Source organism: Belonocnema kinseyi, chromosome 3, assembly GCF_010883055.1.
Source record: "Belonocnema kinseyi isolate 2016_QV_RU_SX_M_011 chromosome 3, B_treatae_v1, whole genome shotgun sequence".
NCBI classification, from domain to species: domain Eukaryota; kingdom Metazoa; phylum Arthropoda; class Insecta; order Hymenoptera; family Cynipidae; genus Belonocnema; species Belonocnema kinseyi.
Window position 1 is genome coordinate 10,142,239 of NC_046659.1, and position 18,240 is coordinate 10,160,478.

An 18,240-nucleotide genomic window follows, 5' to 3' on the forward strand; every position below is an offset into this window, starting at 1 on the left:
CCGGGCCCGCCGGGCCCTACGGCTGGCTACGGCCTTGTCCTTATGTAAAATATATTGTTTCTTTTTGAAGTCAACTTTGTTTTACGACTACTGTTTCAACTGATAATCAGCTCGTTCATCTGACGCACGCCAATTTATTTCCGCTTGAATTAAATATGATAATTTCAAACTGCACATTTCATTTGTTAAAATGTACTGAGGAAACTTTTGGAGGTACCTTTTTCGAACCACCCTATTATGTATACAATCCATTATTCATAATTTTAGTATAAATAAATTCTATAAATTTCAAACAATTCGTCAGCCTAACACAGCAATGTTTCACATATAAAATGTTAATTACAACAAATTACTCCTTGTGATGATTATTTCTAAAATTTAGATAATTAATAGGCTAGATCCTTGACGAAAAATGTACGGAAAAACATACTTGGTCAAAGTTACCCTACTTTTGAAGAATAATTTCACGGTTTGTAACGATTATTTAACAAAAAAAAAGTAAGATTCTTATATTAAAAACGACGTTTCGTATGTTTCGATCAGACGAAAATTGAAAAAGAGGGTTTTCAACGTCGCAAACTTTATTTTGACTCTTTACGGTTAGTCAATGAAAAACTATTGTTAACAGTTATTACTTATACGGTATGCTTGGATTCGTAAAAGAGTCAGGAACCCGATAATAAACGTTACATTCAGAAAAATTAAGAATTTCTATTACTATGAATACGCAATTTTTCCTCCGTCTAAAAATCCTGCAACGGGAACAGAAAAAGTGAAAATCCTATTCCTCTCAATCGACTTAGTAAAATTTAACAAAAGCATTTATTTAACCTATGTTTTATTATTATATCTTTCTAAACTTATAAATTCGAAAAATATTCAAATTTATACTTATTTACATTTTAATAATTTATTTAAACGTATTAAAAACTGCATAAAAGAAATCTATTTAAATGTGTGAATTAAAACAATTTTAACTCTAGAGAGGCGGACTTGAATTGATTAAATTTTCAAATTATATATTCCACATTAAGGAATTAACATAATTTATTACACATATTTTGTGAACTTATTAGAAGGAATTATATTGACCGATTTTTATCAACCTTTTTTTGATTTACTCAGAATAATATAACGATGCTAATGCAGTATATTAAATTTTTATTAATTAATATTGTACAAAATTCGGATTTTTCTCCGCTGTGTCTAATCTCAAACAATGGAAAGCTCTCGCGAGGCCGAAAACCGCCCGCTCGACAAACTACCACCCGTCGCAAGAGTAGCGGTTTCCAGACAATGCCTGACCCAAGGTGACGGTCTCCTGATGATGACTTTCTCCCAGGCAATTTTTTTCAAACTTTTTTTACTACGTACCCTTTTTTTCTGAAAATATTCCAATTATGATTGGCTGTCAACATTTTTTTTGTCACTAACAAGCTCCACCCTTTTGGGCGTGTTTATCATATTTCTGTCTCTCTCGCACACTCAACTCAGAGTTCCCACGCTAGTACACAGCCCTCTTAAATGCTTTGGCCAAGAGGCAAGGGACGTGACGAATTTCACTATTGCCGCATAGTAGGGAGTGATATTGAAGTAGCTCACAAACGCTCGATGCCTCGAATCGAATAACTAAGACATTTTTCAACATTTTTTCAACAACTTTTCTATATATTTAAGTGATCGGAGGTATATCTAGAACTTATAATGATGTAATCACAAACTCTCAATACCTCAATTGTGATTTCTACGAAGGTTTTCAACAATTTTTTCATATATGTCTCCATATGTTTTATTGAGAAATTTAAAGCGGAGTTCGATATAAAGTTTACAGAACTCTTGTAGAGTTATTCCAGATTTGTTTTACATTAAATTGTGAAAGTAACACAAAATTTATTAAATTTGTTCAAGAAAAAAGATTTATCAACTTTTTTCCGTGTACAGAAGGATATGTTGACATTAAAAATTAATCATTTCGTTAATTTGAAAGTCCTCTGAAAGTTAGAAGAAAGCGTATTTCTTATTTTGTAGTACTTTCAGAGGTTAGATGATTATTTTTTGAAATATAATTAAATAAATATTAGTCTAAAATATGAGTAGATTTAATATATTTGAAATATTCTTATCGTACCTTCAAAACCAGTGAATGACATAGGCATCTCTCAGTGAACGGCACCCAACAGAAGGAATTTTTTTAGGGAATTATACGTATTTTTGATTGATAATGGCTATTGGCTCTCTTCATTCTTAGGACATCGCCTTGTAAGAGTCTTTAATGTTCAATATCTTTTTAATTGATTTTGGATTTCCGAACTTGAAAAATGAATCACACTATTTCTTACAAATAACATTCGAATTTCTTTTAAATTCAGAATCAATACCGGTGTCGTTCACAGGAATTATGGTGTCGTTCACTGTATTTGAATACATTATTTTTAAATAAATATAACAACAGTTTGGCAAAGAATAATTATATTACTGGGTACAGTATGAAACCTAAAAATATCTGCCTTTTGTATTTTCTCTTTCCTTCTGCCTTTAACTGTTATTTGCACCCGGTTCTGATCCTTCTTTGAAATCCATGTTGTAAGAAATATGTAATATATACTCCATAATCCAACTATGTAAGATAGACAATCCAAATTTGTAATATTCAGTTTTGCATGAAAGCAAGAGTACTCTTTGTATACCATTTACATACTTAGGTATAACTCCAAAAATCTTGCAGAAAATAGAAGAATTTTGACCCATAAATTAGTTGCCCACTTTTCAAACAATTATGCTACATTTTAAAACAATTCTTACATAGATTGTTATCTATAATTAACAACTCTTATCTCATCAATTCATAAATCCATTAAACTTGAAAATTAATACGCGGCTAACAATAAGATACCTTAAAACAGTTACAGTGATCTCGAAAAAAGTGAATAACGGACTCAGAAAGTTGGTGACGCGACTAACAATTAGATGACATGAAAACATTAGACAATGAGCTCGTATCAGCTTTACTTGTTTAACTTTTTATTTACCTGTTTCGAGCTTATTGCCAAATGTTATATGGCATCTTATTGCTAGCCGCGTGTCAGTATCAAAGTTTAATGGATTTATGAATTGGTGAGTTAACAGTTTTAAATTATGCATGAAAAAAATTTGGGTGAAGGCGGGTATTGAGGCGGATATCCAGACAACATTGATTCTGCGGATGCGGGACCAGAGTAATCCCACACGTGGAACACGAACTGTTCGATGCTGGTATATCAGCAGATCAGAAGAAGCGTGACACTACAGAGGTTCCAGGGACAGTGTGACAATTTAGCTATACATTTATTGAAATCAATAAATAAAACTACAAGCTATTAATCCATACACCCGATGGACAGTTTATTTGTTGAAATAAATAAAACCACAAGCTATTAAACCACGCAACCTGGGGAAAGCTGATTTGTTTAAATCAATTAATTTAAAAAAAACCTCAACCCGCATGCGTGGGGGTATTTTACTTTATTAAAAAAATTAAAATAATTAACCCGTATGCCCAGGGGATGTTTACTTTATTTAAATAAATTGAAAATGAAAAAAACACAAATCCCCATCATTTTTCATTCTATTAAATAAATAAAAAAAACCAATAAATGTAATCTACATACCCGAGAGGATCTTCACTTAAATTCAATCAATTAGAAAATTAAAATAAGGAAACCACACCCTTTGTACATCATATTTTATTTGAGGTTAGCTGCATACTGTACACTGTTTACATCACGTATGTATACTGCACATTCCGCGCCCCTGATATTAAGTTATACTAAGTGTATCTATATATGCGGCGGAAGTGCAAGAAAAATGGCGCAGCCAAACGGCGAGGTGTACACTAGTTTGCCACACTGCCCCTGGACCCTCTGTACTTGACACGATGCACTAACACATCGCGGGTTGTGTCACCGAACTGCTGATATACCAGCATTGAACTCTGGTCATTAATCGGTAGAATCAATGAATAAAAGTTGATGAGGAAGTTATTTGGACTCAAAATATGTTAAAGAAACAATTACATCTAACAGTTTATGTAGTGAACGAGGTGCAGAAACAACGAATATTGGGAGTATTAGCCGCGCTTTGCTTATTCAAGTAGATAAAGTATCAAAAATTAAGGAAGTAGATGAAAAAACGATAGTTCGATTACATACAGTCCTGCAAGTTATTTCACAGAAGAAAGAAATTCATGTTGATAAATTTTAAATATATTATCATGAAACTGCTAAATTATCTGTTGTCAAGTACCCATGTTACAAGATGTCAGCTACAGTACATGAAATCCTTTTATATGGATGGGATATAATGGACCATTTTGATGCACCAGTAAGTTTTTTTTCAGAAGAAGCGCACGAATCAAGTAGTAAAATATTTCAACAAGCTCGCGCTTCTCACAGCAGAATGAGCAAAGAAGAAAATAACTAATGAAAACGTTATGCATTACATGTTAATTTCTTGAAGATACATGTATAGGTCGCTTAAGTAATTAAGGAAATGTATAAGCTCCATAACTTTAAATAGCTGTGTTGAAAGATCTTAATTTCAAATAATTTTGAAAATTACTTTGTAAAGTGTAAGCTGATATTTAAAACAACAGTAACATGTAGAAAAGATTAGGGTTTTAGTGGGTATACAATAAAGGGTCACTTTCTTATGAATGAAACTTGGAATTGAGTCCCACACAAGGGATATGAGTCTCGCATGACTACCTATTCTGCATAAAACATTTCCTTTCTGGGCGGGTAAAAAAATACATTGAATAAGTTTCTTCTTTTGTTGGAACAATGTCTTCTATACTAACTGTAATTCACAGAAAAGCAAACAACCAGACAGAACCAAGTTGTATTAGGTTTTGTGGATTTGAGGTTTGTCGGATTGGGATATGTGTGGTTGGGTTTTGTAGACTTGGAATTCGTAAGCTTGAAATATGTGGGGCTGGGTTTTGTGGGCTTCATGTATATGAGCTTCGGAATTTTGAAACTAGGTTTTGTGCGGTGGGCTTTTTGTTGGTTTGGGATTTTTTCGGATTAGGTTTAGTGGAATTAAGTTTTGTGGCTTGGGATTGGCGGGCATGGGATATTTCAGTTTTGGATGTGTGGGGTTGGGTTTTGTGGGCTTGGAGTGTTTGGTCTTGGGATATGTGATCTCGGGAATTGTGAAATTAGATTTTGTGGGATAAAGTTTGGTAGGTTAGGAATTTTGTGGGCTTGGGGTATTTAGGTTTGGGATAAGTGAGCTTGGGGTTTAAGAGTTTGAGTTTTGTGAGATTGGGATATGTGGGGTTGGTAATTGTGTAATTAGGTTTTGTGAGCTTATGATTTTGTGGAATCAGGTTTTGTGGGCTTGGGATTTGTGGGGTTCGGATATGTGAGATTGGGGTTTCTGGTATGTTGTTTGTATTAAATTAGTTTAGTTTAAGCTTAGTCATTATTAACCGCTGTGCGTTATGGCTGAAATTTAAGGAATAAAAAGATAAACCCTTCTTTATGTATATTTACAAAATAAAAATTTTGTCTTCTCTGCAAGTGTACGTTAAAGAAGACAGTCTTCTGAGTATTCAAGCAAAATTTCATTCGGATCGGTAAAGATTTGTGGTGGCTAGCAAATATGACCATTTTTCCCCCCACTGTGCTCTCCAGCCCTCTGCCTATTCCGAAGGTGCAGTGGTGTCATACATAAGATGGACTCCATTGCTGCCATTGTGGTTCTCATTGATTCAGTAATTGCCAGACAAAAACACCCTTTGTAGGCTCTCCAGCTGTTGCTTGGAAATAACCAAACTGGTTCTTTGTGCCCAGATAAATGAGGCATAATTTATAATTGATCTAAGAATTGCCGTATATAACCAATATACTACATTGGGTTTGAGTTCCCAGGTTTTTCCAATTGCACCCCAGCAAGTCCGAACTGCTGCTTTGGCCTTTTTTATTAAAGCATTCAAAAGGAAGTTTCTAAGTTAGTTTAAGGTCAAAGATGACTCCTAAATACTTAGCTGATTTTGGTAATCAACCGTTTTGCCATAGAAATTAGTGAGCACGAGATCAGGTACTTTCCTACGTCTCGTAAAAACCAACAAATTAAGTTTTGCCTGGATTAACAGGTAGGCTACGTTCGTGCACCAATCCTCAAATATGTTTACTGCATTTTGTATGAGTTCGACTAAAGTTCCCTCATGTTTTCCTGTTACCAGTATAACAAGCTTACGGAAACCCCTTTTTACTTTCACTTAACGATGCAACCGTACAGTGAAGACCGGACAATATTGCCGCAAGTCATAGAGCGCATCTACCTATCAATAGTGGTGCCTACACCGTGTTCCTCAACATAATTAAATATATAGATTCCGTAGGGTTGTTACTGGAAAAATCGACAAAAAAGCAATTTTCTAAAAGTTAATTCTAGGTATCTAGGTATTGGATGAACGAAAAAGAGAATCTGTGTAGAGTGTGTAGGTACGAGAAAAAAATATGGTTGCATGAGTCACAGTGGTGAACATGTGACAAAGGGGGAGGGGAGAGCATGGAAAAGACAGAAATATTAGTTAAAAACTAATCAATTTTCAGTTAGTCATAATAATTATTAACTCATTGTATTTGTTAAAATTTTCCAACAAATTTAAGCCAAAATACAACACTCTACTATGTTAATTTCAAGAGATATCATCTTTTAAGTATATTCTTCTCTTGTGTATAGTTAAGATACCAAAGCATTTATGCAATTAAAAAATTCACATTGTTTATTTCAAAGATGTCATTGAAATTAAAGCCACAGCAGACCGACGGGAAAAACCACGGTTGTGATCTTTTGGCTAATGCTATTTTTGAAATGAATTTTCATATATTATCAAAGTTGGACTTGTGTTATGCGCAATAAAGTAAGCTTTATTATGATATTAGCTTTTTTGTGATTTTGCTTTCAGGAGGTTTTTTCAAAAATGTAGCTTTCTGAATTTTTTGCGTATGAATCGAACTCGACTCGACAATTCGCAGATCGATTTTATTCGCCCAAAAATCGATTTTAAATATATTTGTTCCACGCTGGAGTCTTGCGTAAATCGATTGATTTAAAATAGATTCTCATTTTAATTTGATAGAATTCAAGGAATTAATGGAATTCATAGAATTCAAGGAATTCATAGAATGAGAACCCAGATGCATGGGATTTTTTTAAGTGACACTTCTTAGGGCGCGGTACGGCATTTTTTCACGGCGAATGATTCCATAAGAATCGTTAATTCATTGAATTAAAGGGATTCATGAAATTCAAGGAATTGAAGGAATTCACGGAATTAAAAGAGTCAGATCTTCAGGTAAAGGGAGGGTAGTTAGGAAATTAGAGGAAGAATATAGAGAACAGAGTTGCTGATTACGTCAGTTTGTAAGGTCTTACTAACTATTTGTTGTGGATTTGATTGACACTAGCAATACTATGGGGATTGCTTCAGTTTAATGTTTAAAAAGGGTGTATATCAGATCAGATGTTTATTGTAGATAAAGAATACATAAGTAGTTAATTGATCCGTAAAACTTAAATTTACCTTTATATTCCAAAAAGTGCAAGAAAATGTAGTAAAGGTTGTCGCTTGCGTCTCTATATTCGGAGGACAAATTTGCGTATACAACAAAGAAATTCATTGAATTCAAGGAATTTATGGAATTCAAGAAATCCATGGAATTGAAGGGATTCATGGAATTCAAGGAACTCATGGAATTCAAGAAACTCTTTGAATTCATGGAATTCAACACGGAAGAATCTGGGCAGAGGGGCTGGAACTCAATCGGTTCGAGGGTAGAGCTACGATAGTTCAATTCTTCGGGATCCCGCGTGATTCGGCTAGCGAACGCGCGATCTGCGAGTTACCGAGACAACATTGATTCTCCGCATGCGGGAGCGGAGTGGTCATACACACTGAGCATTAGCTGTTCGATGCTGGTAAGCCGTGCAATTCAAGAGAAGCGTGATACGATTCATTCTGCTAGCTACACTCAAATTTTCGAACTGCTGAATACCAGCATGGAACCGCGCGCGTTCTCTGTGTTGCATTGCTCTACGTTCATATGCGGAGAATAAATGTTTTCTTGATACTCGTACATCGTGCGTTCGCTCGTTGAATCGAGCGGGACCCCGAAGGATTGAACTGCCGTAGTTCTATTTTTGAACCGATAGAGGTCCATCCCACGTGGACGGTATTGGTTCTACAGTGTCTGGTAGCCCCCCTCTCCCCAGATTTTTGGAATTCCTTCAAATCGTAGAATTCCGTCAATTCGTTGAATTCGTTAAATTTCATGAATTCGTTCAATTCCATGAATTCGTTGAATTTTATGAATTCGTTAAATTCCATGAATTCGTTGAATTCCATGAATTCTATCTACCGAGAATTCTTCTACCGCCTTTCCCGAGACAAACACATGAGTGGCTCGAAACTGTTGCGAGTACCTGAAAGTTTCGACTATTCGAAAACTATCGAGCTTTCCAGAAAGCTCGATCCAGATTTACTTGTAAACTATTGTTGTTCTTGATAAAATCTTTTAACTTTTTCAGCTTGCTATGGCATTGTTACGGTTCCTACTGGACCTTGGTACTGCAGAAAATGTGAATCACAAGAACGTAGCGCACGTGTGGTAAGTATTCGTTTATATAAAATAGTAATGTTAATATTTATTAACTCATTCCTTTTTTCTTTAGAGCTTTTACAGTTTATTGATCCTATACTATTTTTGAGATATTAAAGGGCCTACAACACGTATTGTGGTCTTCTTCCTTAGTTCAGACAGATAAAGTTGAATAAAATTAGAGGACCGAAAGAATCATGATTATATGTCTGTTCCTCGCTGCCCCATGTATCGATCGTGCAGATGTATGCGGTAGTAGTTTTCTTAGCATCTGGAGGGGTTGCGGAATAGGAATGTTTGATCGAAGTGCCATCTGGATTGAATTAATTCACTTTCCTGATCTTAGGATATGTGAAAATTATTAAAAACATAACTGCTAACGAATTCTTTTACTAGATTTAAATTACTTTAGCTTTTTTCCCAATGTATAATAAAAAAACATATTTCCTTATAGTAATTAAGCGTGATAAAAAGGATATGATTGCTAAACCTGGATAGTCCATGTATAAAGGTCACTTTTTAAGGGATCAGATAATTTGGAAAAGGGAAGTTTTAGCTCCTGTTGGAATGATTATGGTGGTAAGTATTAAGATTTCTTTACACCGTAGACCTTTAACCTAAAACAATCGAGTGGGTGTGGCAGTGCCATGACTACATTTATTTTTTAATTATTGATATATTATTCTTGTTTCCGAACTTTTAGATTATTGTGATAGTGTGTAAACTTATAGTTTTAATGGTTTTTGAAATTTAAAAAAATATTTCAAAATCTCTACTGTCTTTAGAAAAGATGTAAAAGTAACATTAATGGCAGTTTTTAATTATCCTAGAGTTTCGACATTTATTTAAAATTACATTAATTTATTATTAAATTCAAGTATTAAAGTTAATTATAATTGTAAAATAATGATTTTCTTGCAGTCAGATTAGTACAAGAAAGCTAAATTAAAGCCAGGGGTTTTGCCATATCAATTCCTAAACTGCCCTGAGCATTTGTTCGAAGGCTGCTAAAAAACTCTTTGCCTAATAAAGCACGATTTTTGGCAAAGGATGCTGAAATGTCTAATAAAAAATGAGCCTCCGAACAATGCTCAGGGTAGTTTGGAAATTGAGATAGCAAACCCCCTGGTTTTAACTTAGGTTTCTTGTACAATTCTGAATGCAAGAAAACCATTATTTTACATTTTTAACTTAATTTAATACTTGAGTTTAAGAATAAATTAATGTAATTGTAAATAAATGTCGAAACTCAACGATAATTAAAAACTGTCATTAATGTTACTTTTACATTTTTCCCAGAGGTAGTAGGGATTTTGAAATATTTTTTCAAATTTCAAAAACCATGAAAACTATAAGTTTACATATAGTTTACACTATCATAATAATCTAAACGTTCGAAAACAAGAATAATATATTAAAAATTAAAAAATCAATGTAGTCATGAAAACATCAGAGCTATTCGATTGTTTTAGGTTAAAGGTCATCGGTGTAAACAAATCTTAATACTTATCACCATAACCGTTGCATCATGAGCTAAAACTTCCTTTTCCAAATTATCCGATCCTTTAAAATGTGATCTTCACACACTACCTGTCCAGGTTTAACAATTAAATCCTTTTAATTACGCTTAATTGCTTGTTGCCAATGTTCAAACTCATTTTTTAGAACGGAGAAAAACACTTTTTTACTCCGTTTGAGCGGGTTCAGTCATCACCCTGATCGACCGTTCGGAGTTATACATCGATGTCTTTACTCCATATTTAATTGATATCTCCATCCTTTCTTAGTTCAAGTTAAAAGTTCTTAAATTATCCACTAAGTCCAAAATATTACAAAAACTGCGAAAAATACTCAATCTCCCATTATTCCAATCAACCATCCTTCACAAAACTGACTCAGCACATTTGTATGGGGAGTCACTCCCCTGATGTGCTTGATTCTTCGGTTTGGTAATAACTTCGAAGCTTCTAGAATTATAACGAATTATATGTGATAGGTTTTATCATACAATAGATTTTTAGGGCTGGCGCAGTAAAAACTTCCCTTAAAGCTTATATGCATTTTTAAGACATAAAAAATGGTTGAACAAAACGATCACAACTTTTGTAGATTTTTAAAACTTTTTATAAATAATTTTGACTCCTTAAACCTGCCCAAGTTAGTCTTAAGCCTTTTTACAATGTACTTCTATTAAAATAATTATTTAAATACAAATTAGTTTAAAAAAAAGGTAGTTGAAGTCGAAGCAGCATTAGGATTTTGTAGAGATGGACAGAACAAGATAAAAATATTCTGTGATGACTGGCGTGATGCGAATCTTTCTGAATTCGGCTGATCTGAAAGTGAGGGCTATAGATTACTTATTCCTGTCTCTCTTATCCGTAAAAAAACGTTCATTAGGGGACTTAAACTGTGTTATTCTGCTACTAGCATCCTAGATCGCATTGATCCTGAAATGAGAGCTTTAATCTCTGCAATCAGAAGATGAACTCCTTCAGACGGCTCTCCTTCTGACTCAGTAGCATTTTCCTTTATTTTAGCTTCGGGTTCTCAGCCTACCTTTCTCTCCGGCTTTGGCTTTGATCTAACTTCGATAATCTCGCTTCTCAAGAGGTGTTACAGATGCAAGAGATTTTGTCACATGGCAAAATGCTGTCGTGGCACAAGACCGGTATGTGAATTCTGTAAAGATTCTACTGAACTAACGATTTTTAAAATCTGTGGCTTAATTCGAATTGTGCGGTGACCACATTACTTTTTCGAGGGTCGGTCCGGTTTACCTGTACGAATTTTACATCATGAAATATGGATATTAGCATAACTGTAGCTATAATAATAATTATTTACTATTATTAAATGTTATTTTTTAATAAGTTATATTTGTTAAATAGCCCATTTAGTTTTTTAATTTCGTTAATTTTACTTTTATTTCATTAATTCGTATTTGATACCTACTCGTTATGGTACCAGGAGTATTGAAGTCCAGGTAGTCCTCCAGGATCCTATATCTATAGCAAGAATCACTGGAAATCAACCACCGCTCATCCAATCTTAAAGAGCAACTTTGTAAGGCCCCGAGTAGCTACTACAACCTCTAAAAATTCCCAATTTCAAGCAATGACTTCGAGAGAAGAGGGCGGTAAACGAAAACCTGAAAATAGGAGAGTTTCAGACTCAAAAACTTTCCCGAAGAGAACACGCGCTGTTCAACGTCACTCCGAGAAGGGAACCACAAGGCGACTGCAAGGTTGTAACAATCAGGACCTAGTTAAAAAGAAATCCGCACAATTACTCCTAGACATAAAAATTAAAAACCCTTTAGCCGTGTATCCAGACACCATCCATAGGTCTCATGTTAAGAGGGAAGACTGTTGGAATTGTCGACTGTGCCTTCTCTTCTGCAAAATGAAAACCCTTTAAATAATGCAACGCTTCAGAATCACGTAAAACAACAAATTCAGGTTACTTGAACGCAGGTTATCCTAGAATCAAAATTCAATTCTCTACGTTATTAATCATAATATTTATAATATGTAAAAAGATAATTAATTGAATAAAAAGACGATAGGTTATTGAAATTTCCTTATATGATTTTATTTCGTTCCTTCTTTGTATAACGTACAGAATTTTGACACTAGAAATTTGAGCTCATTAGAATCATTGCTCATAAAGAACTGGTCATAGATATTATTTTGTTTCCAGATATCATTATGTTTAAGTTTTGGCTGATTCGTTTGTTTCCTCTATTTTTGTACAATTTTCTTGGAGTTTACCAACATCGTGGGAACACCGAAGTACTTCGGTTACCAAGGAAATGTCCAAGGAATTATTATATCCGATGTTTTTATTTAGAATCTACAGCAGGTAAATTAAAATTCTGCCACCTAGTAACACCAGTCACTGCTGCGAACCTTACCACTGATCCATGCCCGGAAATAATTGCAGATATGCTATCAGAATTTTGGTTGACGTCAGGAGGACTTCCAAAATTGTTGATTTGACCATTCCACCATCATTCCACTGCTTTTTCTGGTTGGAGAAGGATTCGTCGTCGATCTTAAGCATTGCTGGTCATTGAGTTTGTTCATCGGATCGCAGTCAAGCCGTATCGCCGGAAGATCTTCGTCAGGATAACCTCATCGTCGTTCGGAGAATCGCTATTCATGGAAATTATATGCGAATATATTCCCGATAGCTCCCTCACTCTCAGTTACATTAGTAAAGATGTTAGCTTTTAACCATAAGATTGTCAAGTTCGTAGAACATATGCGGATTGAGCTTTAATTTTCATTTTAGTAGAATAAATTGAATCGATTGTTAGGCTTGAACAAATGATAAAATAAATGTAAAAATCACTCGTGTTATAAAATTCTTGAGTTCTTATTTATAAAGTAAGAACTTCTTTGCGAACAAACTGTTCCCTCTACCGTATTTTGAGATTCTGAGCTAGCCAGCATTTTTGCTGAACACTGCTTTAAAAAATTATCTTGCGTTATGTCATCTCTAAATTATCGTACGTTATGTTGTCTTGAGTAAAATTAAGATTTATGTGATGTTGCGTTATCTTATGTTCTGATTTAAGAAAGTTCTGGCGCCCTGGGAAAAATAAGTTCGCTTTTCTTATTTGAAATGTTGATTTGCAGTGCCGAAGGGTTATTATAATGAAGACAAATTATAATTTAACAAATAGTTTAGACTAAACCACCACCGCAGGATCCTACTAGGAGCAACTGTCATCTATAAAAATAACACTGGCTCCCAGTAGAACAACGGTAAATTACGCGTATGGACACTTCTCAAAACAGTGAGGTGGGTGGCCAAAAGGAATGAAAAAATATATATTTAAAAAAACAGGTTAAACAACAACTGCAGGACCCCACTGGGAGCAACTGTCATCTACAAAAATGACTCTGGCTCTCAGTAGAACCGCATGAAAATCACACGTGTAGCCAGGTATCACGACCGTGAGTTGACTGGTCATAGGGTACGACGATATCACAACAAAAGGCCGGCGCAACCCTCTTAGTTTCAGAAAATTTGCAGTGTTGCAGCCAATACCGTAGAAGCAACAAAGATGGTAGTAAAGCAAATTGTGTCTTAGAGATACGTTGAAAGAAATTGGAGATTTAGAAGTCCGTGCCCGCTTTGATGGCGTGGGATGTATAATCGAGGAACGGACGAATTGATATGTAAGCTCTTCGCCAAGACAATTGGAGCCAAGACATTCTCGATGATAGCTGCAGAACGTGTCACTCAAACCAAAATCCACTAAAAACGATTTTAATGAAATAGGCTTTTGTCGAGAATGTGAAGTGCCGAACATACTGGAACTACATATTCGCGGCAATTGTTTTGTCGCGCATTCGAGGCCTGATATAGTTCTCCGTGTATGAAAAGATAGAAAAGGATAAAGAACTTATAAGGGGGTTGCGAAAGTTAAACCCAGAATATTCTTTTGAGCTAGTCGCCCTAATCATCGGAGCTCTTGGAGGGAGCACGTTTTCACTGGTTCGTAGTCTGAACTCCGTTCAATCTCAGTTGAGAGTTTTAGTAATGTTGCATTAACCTTCAGATTACCTTAATTTTTGAGAATATTAACCGATTTTCCTAATCTTTTTTTTCATTTGTTTGTAAATTATATCAGAAAATTTATTCAGCTAATTAAAATTGAATTATGCCTTTTTTTCCTAATTTTGCAGATTGTAAAAGGCCTTCATCTCATAATAATGAAACATTATACATTGCAGGCAAAGGAGATGTTTTAGTGTACTCCGACGGCTGCATTCATGTGTTTATGCATTATTAAAGGGTCATTTAGTTTGGTCGTCATCGAAAGACAAAACTATAGGTACGTGATTATATTTATTCGGATTACTTTCCCTTAATAGTGACATTAGAAGGAGAAAAAAGTAAGGGCAATATGAACAAAAAGGGAGCAAAGGTAAAAAGTATAGGAAAAGGGGATTGATCAAGGCAAGGAAAAGAGCAGTTTAGAGAAAAGGTCAGATGTATTAAAATGGGAGAGGGAAATGTGGACAAGAAGATGGAAAAAATGGTAGGAGAAATAAAAAGAGAGTTAGAGTGCGCAAACAAAAATGAAGTTAATAAAGGGGCGAATAGAAGTGGATGGGATGAGGATTGTAAAGAGCAAAAAAAGAGGCCAGAAAGGAATTTAGAAAGTGGAGAGAATAAAAAAGTAATGGGAAAGAAGATAGGAGAAAAAAAGAGTATACAGAGTTGTGTGATCAAAAGAAGGAGGAAGAGAATAAAAGGTTTGAAGATGGTAAATAGAGAAAGAAAAAGAGTAAATCAAGATATTGAAATGGTAGACTGGAAAAAATATTTTTGGATTTGCTAGGAGGAGTAGAGAGAAAAGTTAGGAAGGGAGGGAAATATGGTAGAGGAAGAGATGAGGAAGAGGACATAACAAAGGAAGAAATATTCAAGTTGTTAGGAATAATTTATGATGGGAAGGCACCTGGTATAGATGACATTCTGAATAAAGTATGAAAATGGAGGGACGGAACTAGAGGAATCGGCATGGATAATGTGTAATCGAGTATGGAGAGGAGAGGTATCGGAAATTTTGAGAGAGATAAAAAGCAGAGTAAAGGTAGAAGAGCAAGTAGGCCATAGTTTCTGGTTGGTGAGAGGAGTGAGGCAAGGATGTCCTCCGAGCCTACTTTTATTTAATATATTAATATCAGGTTTGCAAGAAGAAACGAGGAGAAAATGTTAGGGACGGGTTAGGATAGGGAAGGAACAGATATATACACTGACATACGCAGACGACATAGTGTTGATGGCAGAGTAAGAAGAAGGGATGGTGGGTTTAAATACAGGATTAGAGAAATACTTAGATGGTTAAAAGCTGTATTTAAATATAGAAAAAATAAAGATAATGAGGTTTAGAAAAGGAGAGGGAAGGAAGAATGGACGGGCAGATGGAAGGGAAATTTAGAAAAAGTAAAAGGGTTTAAAAATTTGGGATATATCTTGCAAACAAGTGGAGATCATAGAGCTCATATAAGAGAAAGGATAAAAAAGCAGCAGGGGTAATGAAACGGACATGGGGAATAGGAAAAAGAAAGTTCAGAACAAATTAGAGAAGGAGAATGTGGTTATTTAATAAGCTGGTATGGCCGGTATTAGGTTATGGAGCTGAAATATGGGGGTGGAAAGAAAGGAAAGATATTGACGGTTTACAAGAAAGTTATATAAGGTGGACACTAGGGGCAGATTGGAGGGCGCCAGGATCTATGGTGAGAGAAGAAGCGCAAAGGGATGAATTATGTATTAAAGAGGGAAAGAGGGCATGCAAATTGAAACGAACTATGAAAGAATTATATATATAAAAATAAACTATGAAGAATTGAAAAAAAATGAGAGGGAAAGACAATTAATGGAAAGATGGAAGATGATTGAGGATTCAAAATACAATAAATGGTATAAGATGATAAAAAAGAAAGGAGTACCAAAGTATTTAGAAAAGGGATGGGACGAGAGAATGTGGGCAAGAATAGCAAGATTTAGATTGGGAAACGAGGTAAGGGAAGGGATGTATTGGGAAAAAGAAGAAAACAGAAAGTGTAGAACTTGTGAATGGGAGGAGGAAACATGGGAGCATGTATGGGAAGGATGTAAGAGAGGATTGGAAGATAAGAGAAGCTGAAAAGAGAATGTGGTTAAGGTTCTAGGGGAGGATGGATTAATAGAAGAATGAATGAAGGAGTAGGAGGGTGCTAGAGGAGAGAATGAAAGAATGCATGTGAAAAAAATGGAAAATTGGAGGTATAAAAAAGTGAAAGAAAAAAGAAACGGAAGTCACTTAGATTAGAAGCTCGTTTGATAATAAGTCTAAAATTGCGCTATCACATCACAGGAAATAGAGATAAGGAACTAAATATAACACTTTCTGTAAATAGTTGTAAATAATTGTATATAGTAAGGATAAGATTTTAAAAAATATATAAAATAGTGGTTGTAACGAATGTAAGTCATGTAAACCTTTAAGGGACGCATTATGAATAAAGAAGAAGTACCAACTGAAATACACCTTTTTGTTATAAAGACTGATCTTCTAAAGTTAATAATTAACAAGATAACAGAGCTTTTGTTAGAATTAATGTCATTGCGTTACAACAAAAATTGATTTTCCATGGAGCAAATAACTTTTAGAAAAAAAATCCTACAAGAAACTATACTTATTTACTTGATAAATACAAGTTCATGTGAAATTATTGATAAATTGCTTACATTTATGCAAAGTTGGATGATAGTTAAATTTGCTCGCTTTGAATTGATGTACCTCTTCCCAAAAGACATAAAGTTGTCAAAATTGTTGTATTTATTCTTTAAAGTTGTACTAAGATGATGTTCTGTCCCAAAATTGAAAAATTTAAATATATAGACTAGGGCGGAGTGAAAATGGTCAAATTAGTCGAATCGTTTGAGCTCAGCGAAAACTATTTGTGCTTTAGCATACGACAAAAGTAAAAAAAAAATATTTGAAATAGGTTAATAGCTTCTGTTCCCTTTTTGATTTGCAAATTCAAAAAAATTTCCCTATTGCTTCGAAAATTCTGGCAAATTTTTTTGATGTACAGTTTTTGCTAATGAATAATAATTAAAAAAATTTTGTTCAATTTAGAATTTTTCAAAAAATTCCCAAAAACATGATTTTTTGGATTGAGTTCTATGCACACAATTTTGAAAAAGTTGAATATGTCGAACCTAACATTTCTATAGATTCAAGAAAAAAAGCATACAGCAATTTAAAAAAAATTTGCATTGATGTTTCCAGCGTTAAAAAGTGGTCAATTTTACGTGTTTTTTGAGCGCTTTTTAACAACTTGTTTAGACCAAGCTTTCATACGCATAAATGATGGTGCTATTACGGGGGGGGGGGGGGGGGGGGGGGGGGGGGGGGGGTATGTATACAAAATAATTCCATTAGCTTATTCCTACGAAAATATTGTTTTTTCGTAATACAACCATAATTTTTTTTCTAAAAGCTTGGTCTAAGCAAGTTAAAAAATCGCAAAAAAAATGTGTTTTTAATTCATATTTTCTTAATATTATTCACTAGCAAAAACTGTACATTAAAGAAATTTGCAGTGATTTTCGAAGAAATAGGGAAATTTTTTGGAATTTTTAAATCAAAAAAGAGAACAGAAGATATTAACCGATATCAAAATTTATTTTTTAAACTTTTTTCAGATGCAAACCCACAAATATTTTTCGCCCTGCTCAAACGATACGACTAATTTGATAATTTTCAATCCGCCCTGATATAGATCAGCATAATTTTTGAGATTTTGAGTGCCGATCTCTGCTTGTTTGTGTAATATAAAGTCGGGAAAAAGCTGACAAATTTTGGGAATTACTACGAGCTCAGTCGTACTATTTAATTTTTTGTACTTCTATTCGTCCAAGACTTATTACTATCAATTTTTTAGGAGGATTACAATGGGCCTATAATGCTTATGCCCTGGGGTTCCAAGGGCGTAGGCACTGTAAGGGTTATGACTTCGTAGTCATTTGCGAAAATTTTCGAATTTTTCCAGTCTTTATATTATACGCAAAAAGAGAGATC

The 18,240-nt window shown here is 34.5% G+C and overlaps 1 protein-coding gene across 2 annotated transcripts in view; it reads left to right on the plus strand.

Annotated features, from left to right (window-relative positions):
- LOC117170229 (protein AF-10-like) overlaps positions 1-18,240 on the plus strand; it is a 688,368-nt gene that overhangs the window by 63,465 nt on the left and 606,663 nt on the right. For both annotated transcript variants that reach the window (XM_033356851.1, XM_033356852.1), the window contains exon 2: positions 8,575-8,654. In XM_033356851.1, coding sequence (XP_033212742.1) covers positions 8,575-8,654 — 80 coding nt within the window. The remainder of the gene's footprint in view (positions 1-8,574; positions 8,655-18,240) is intronic.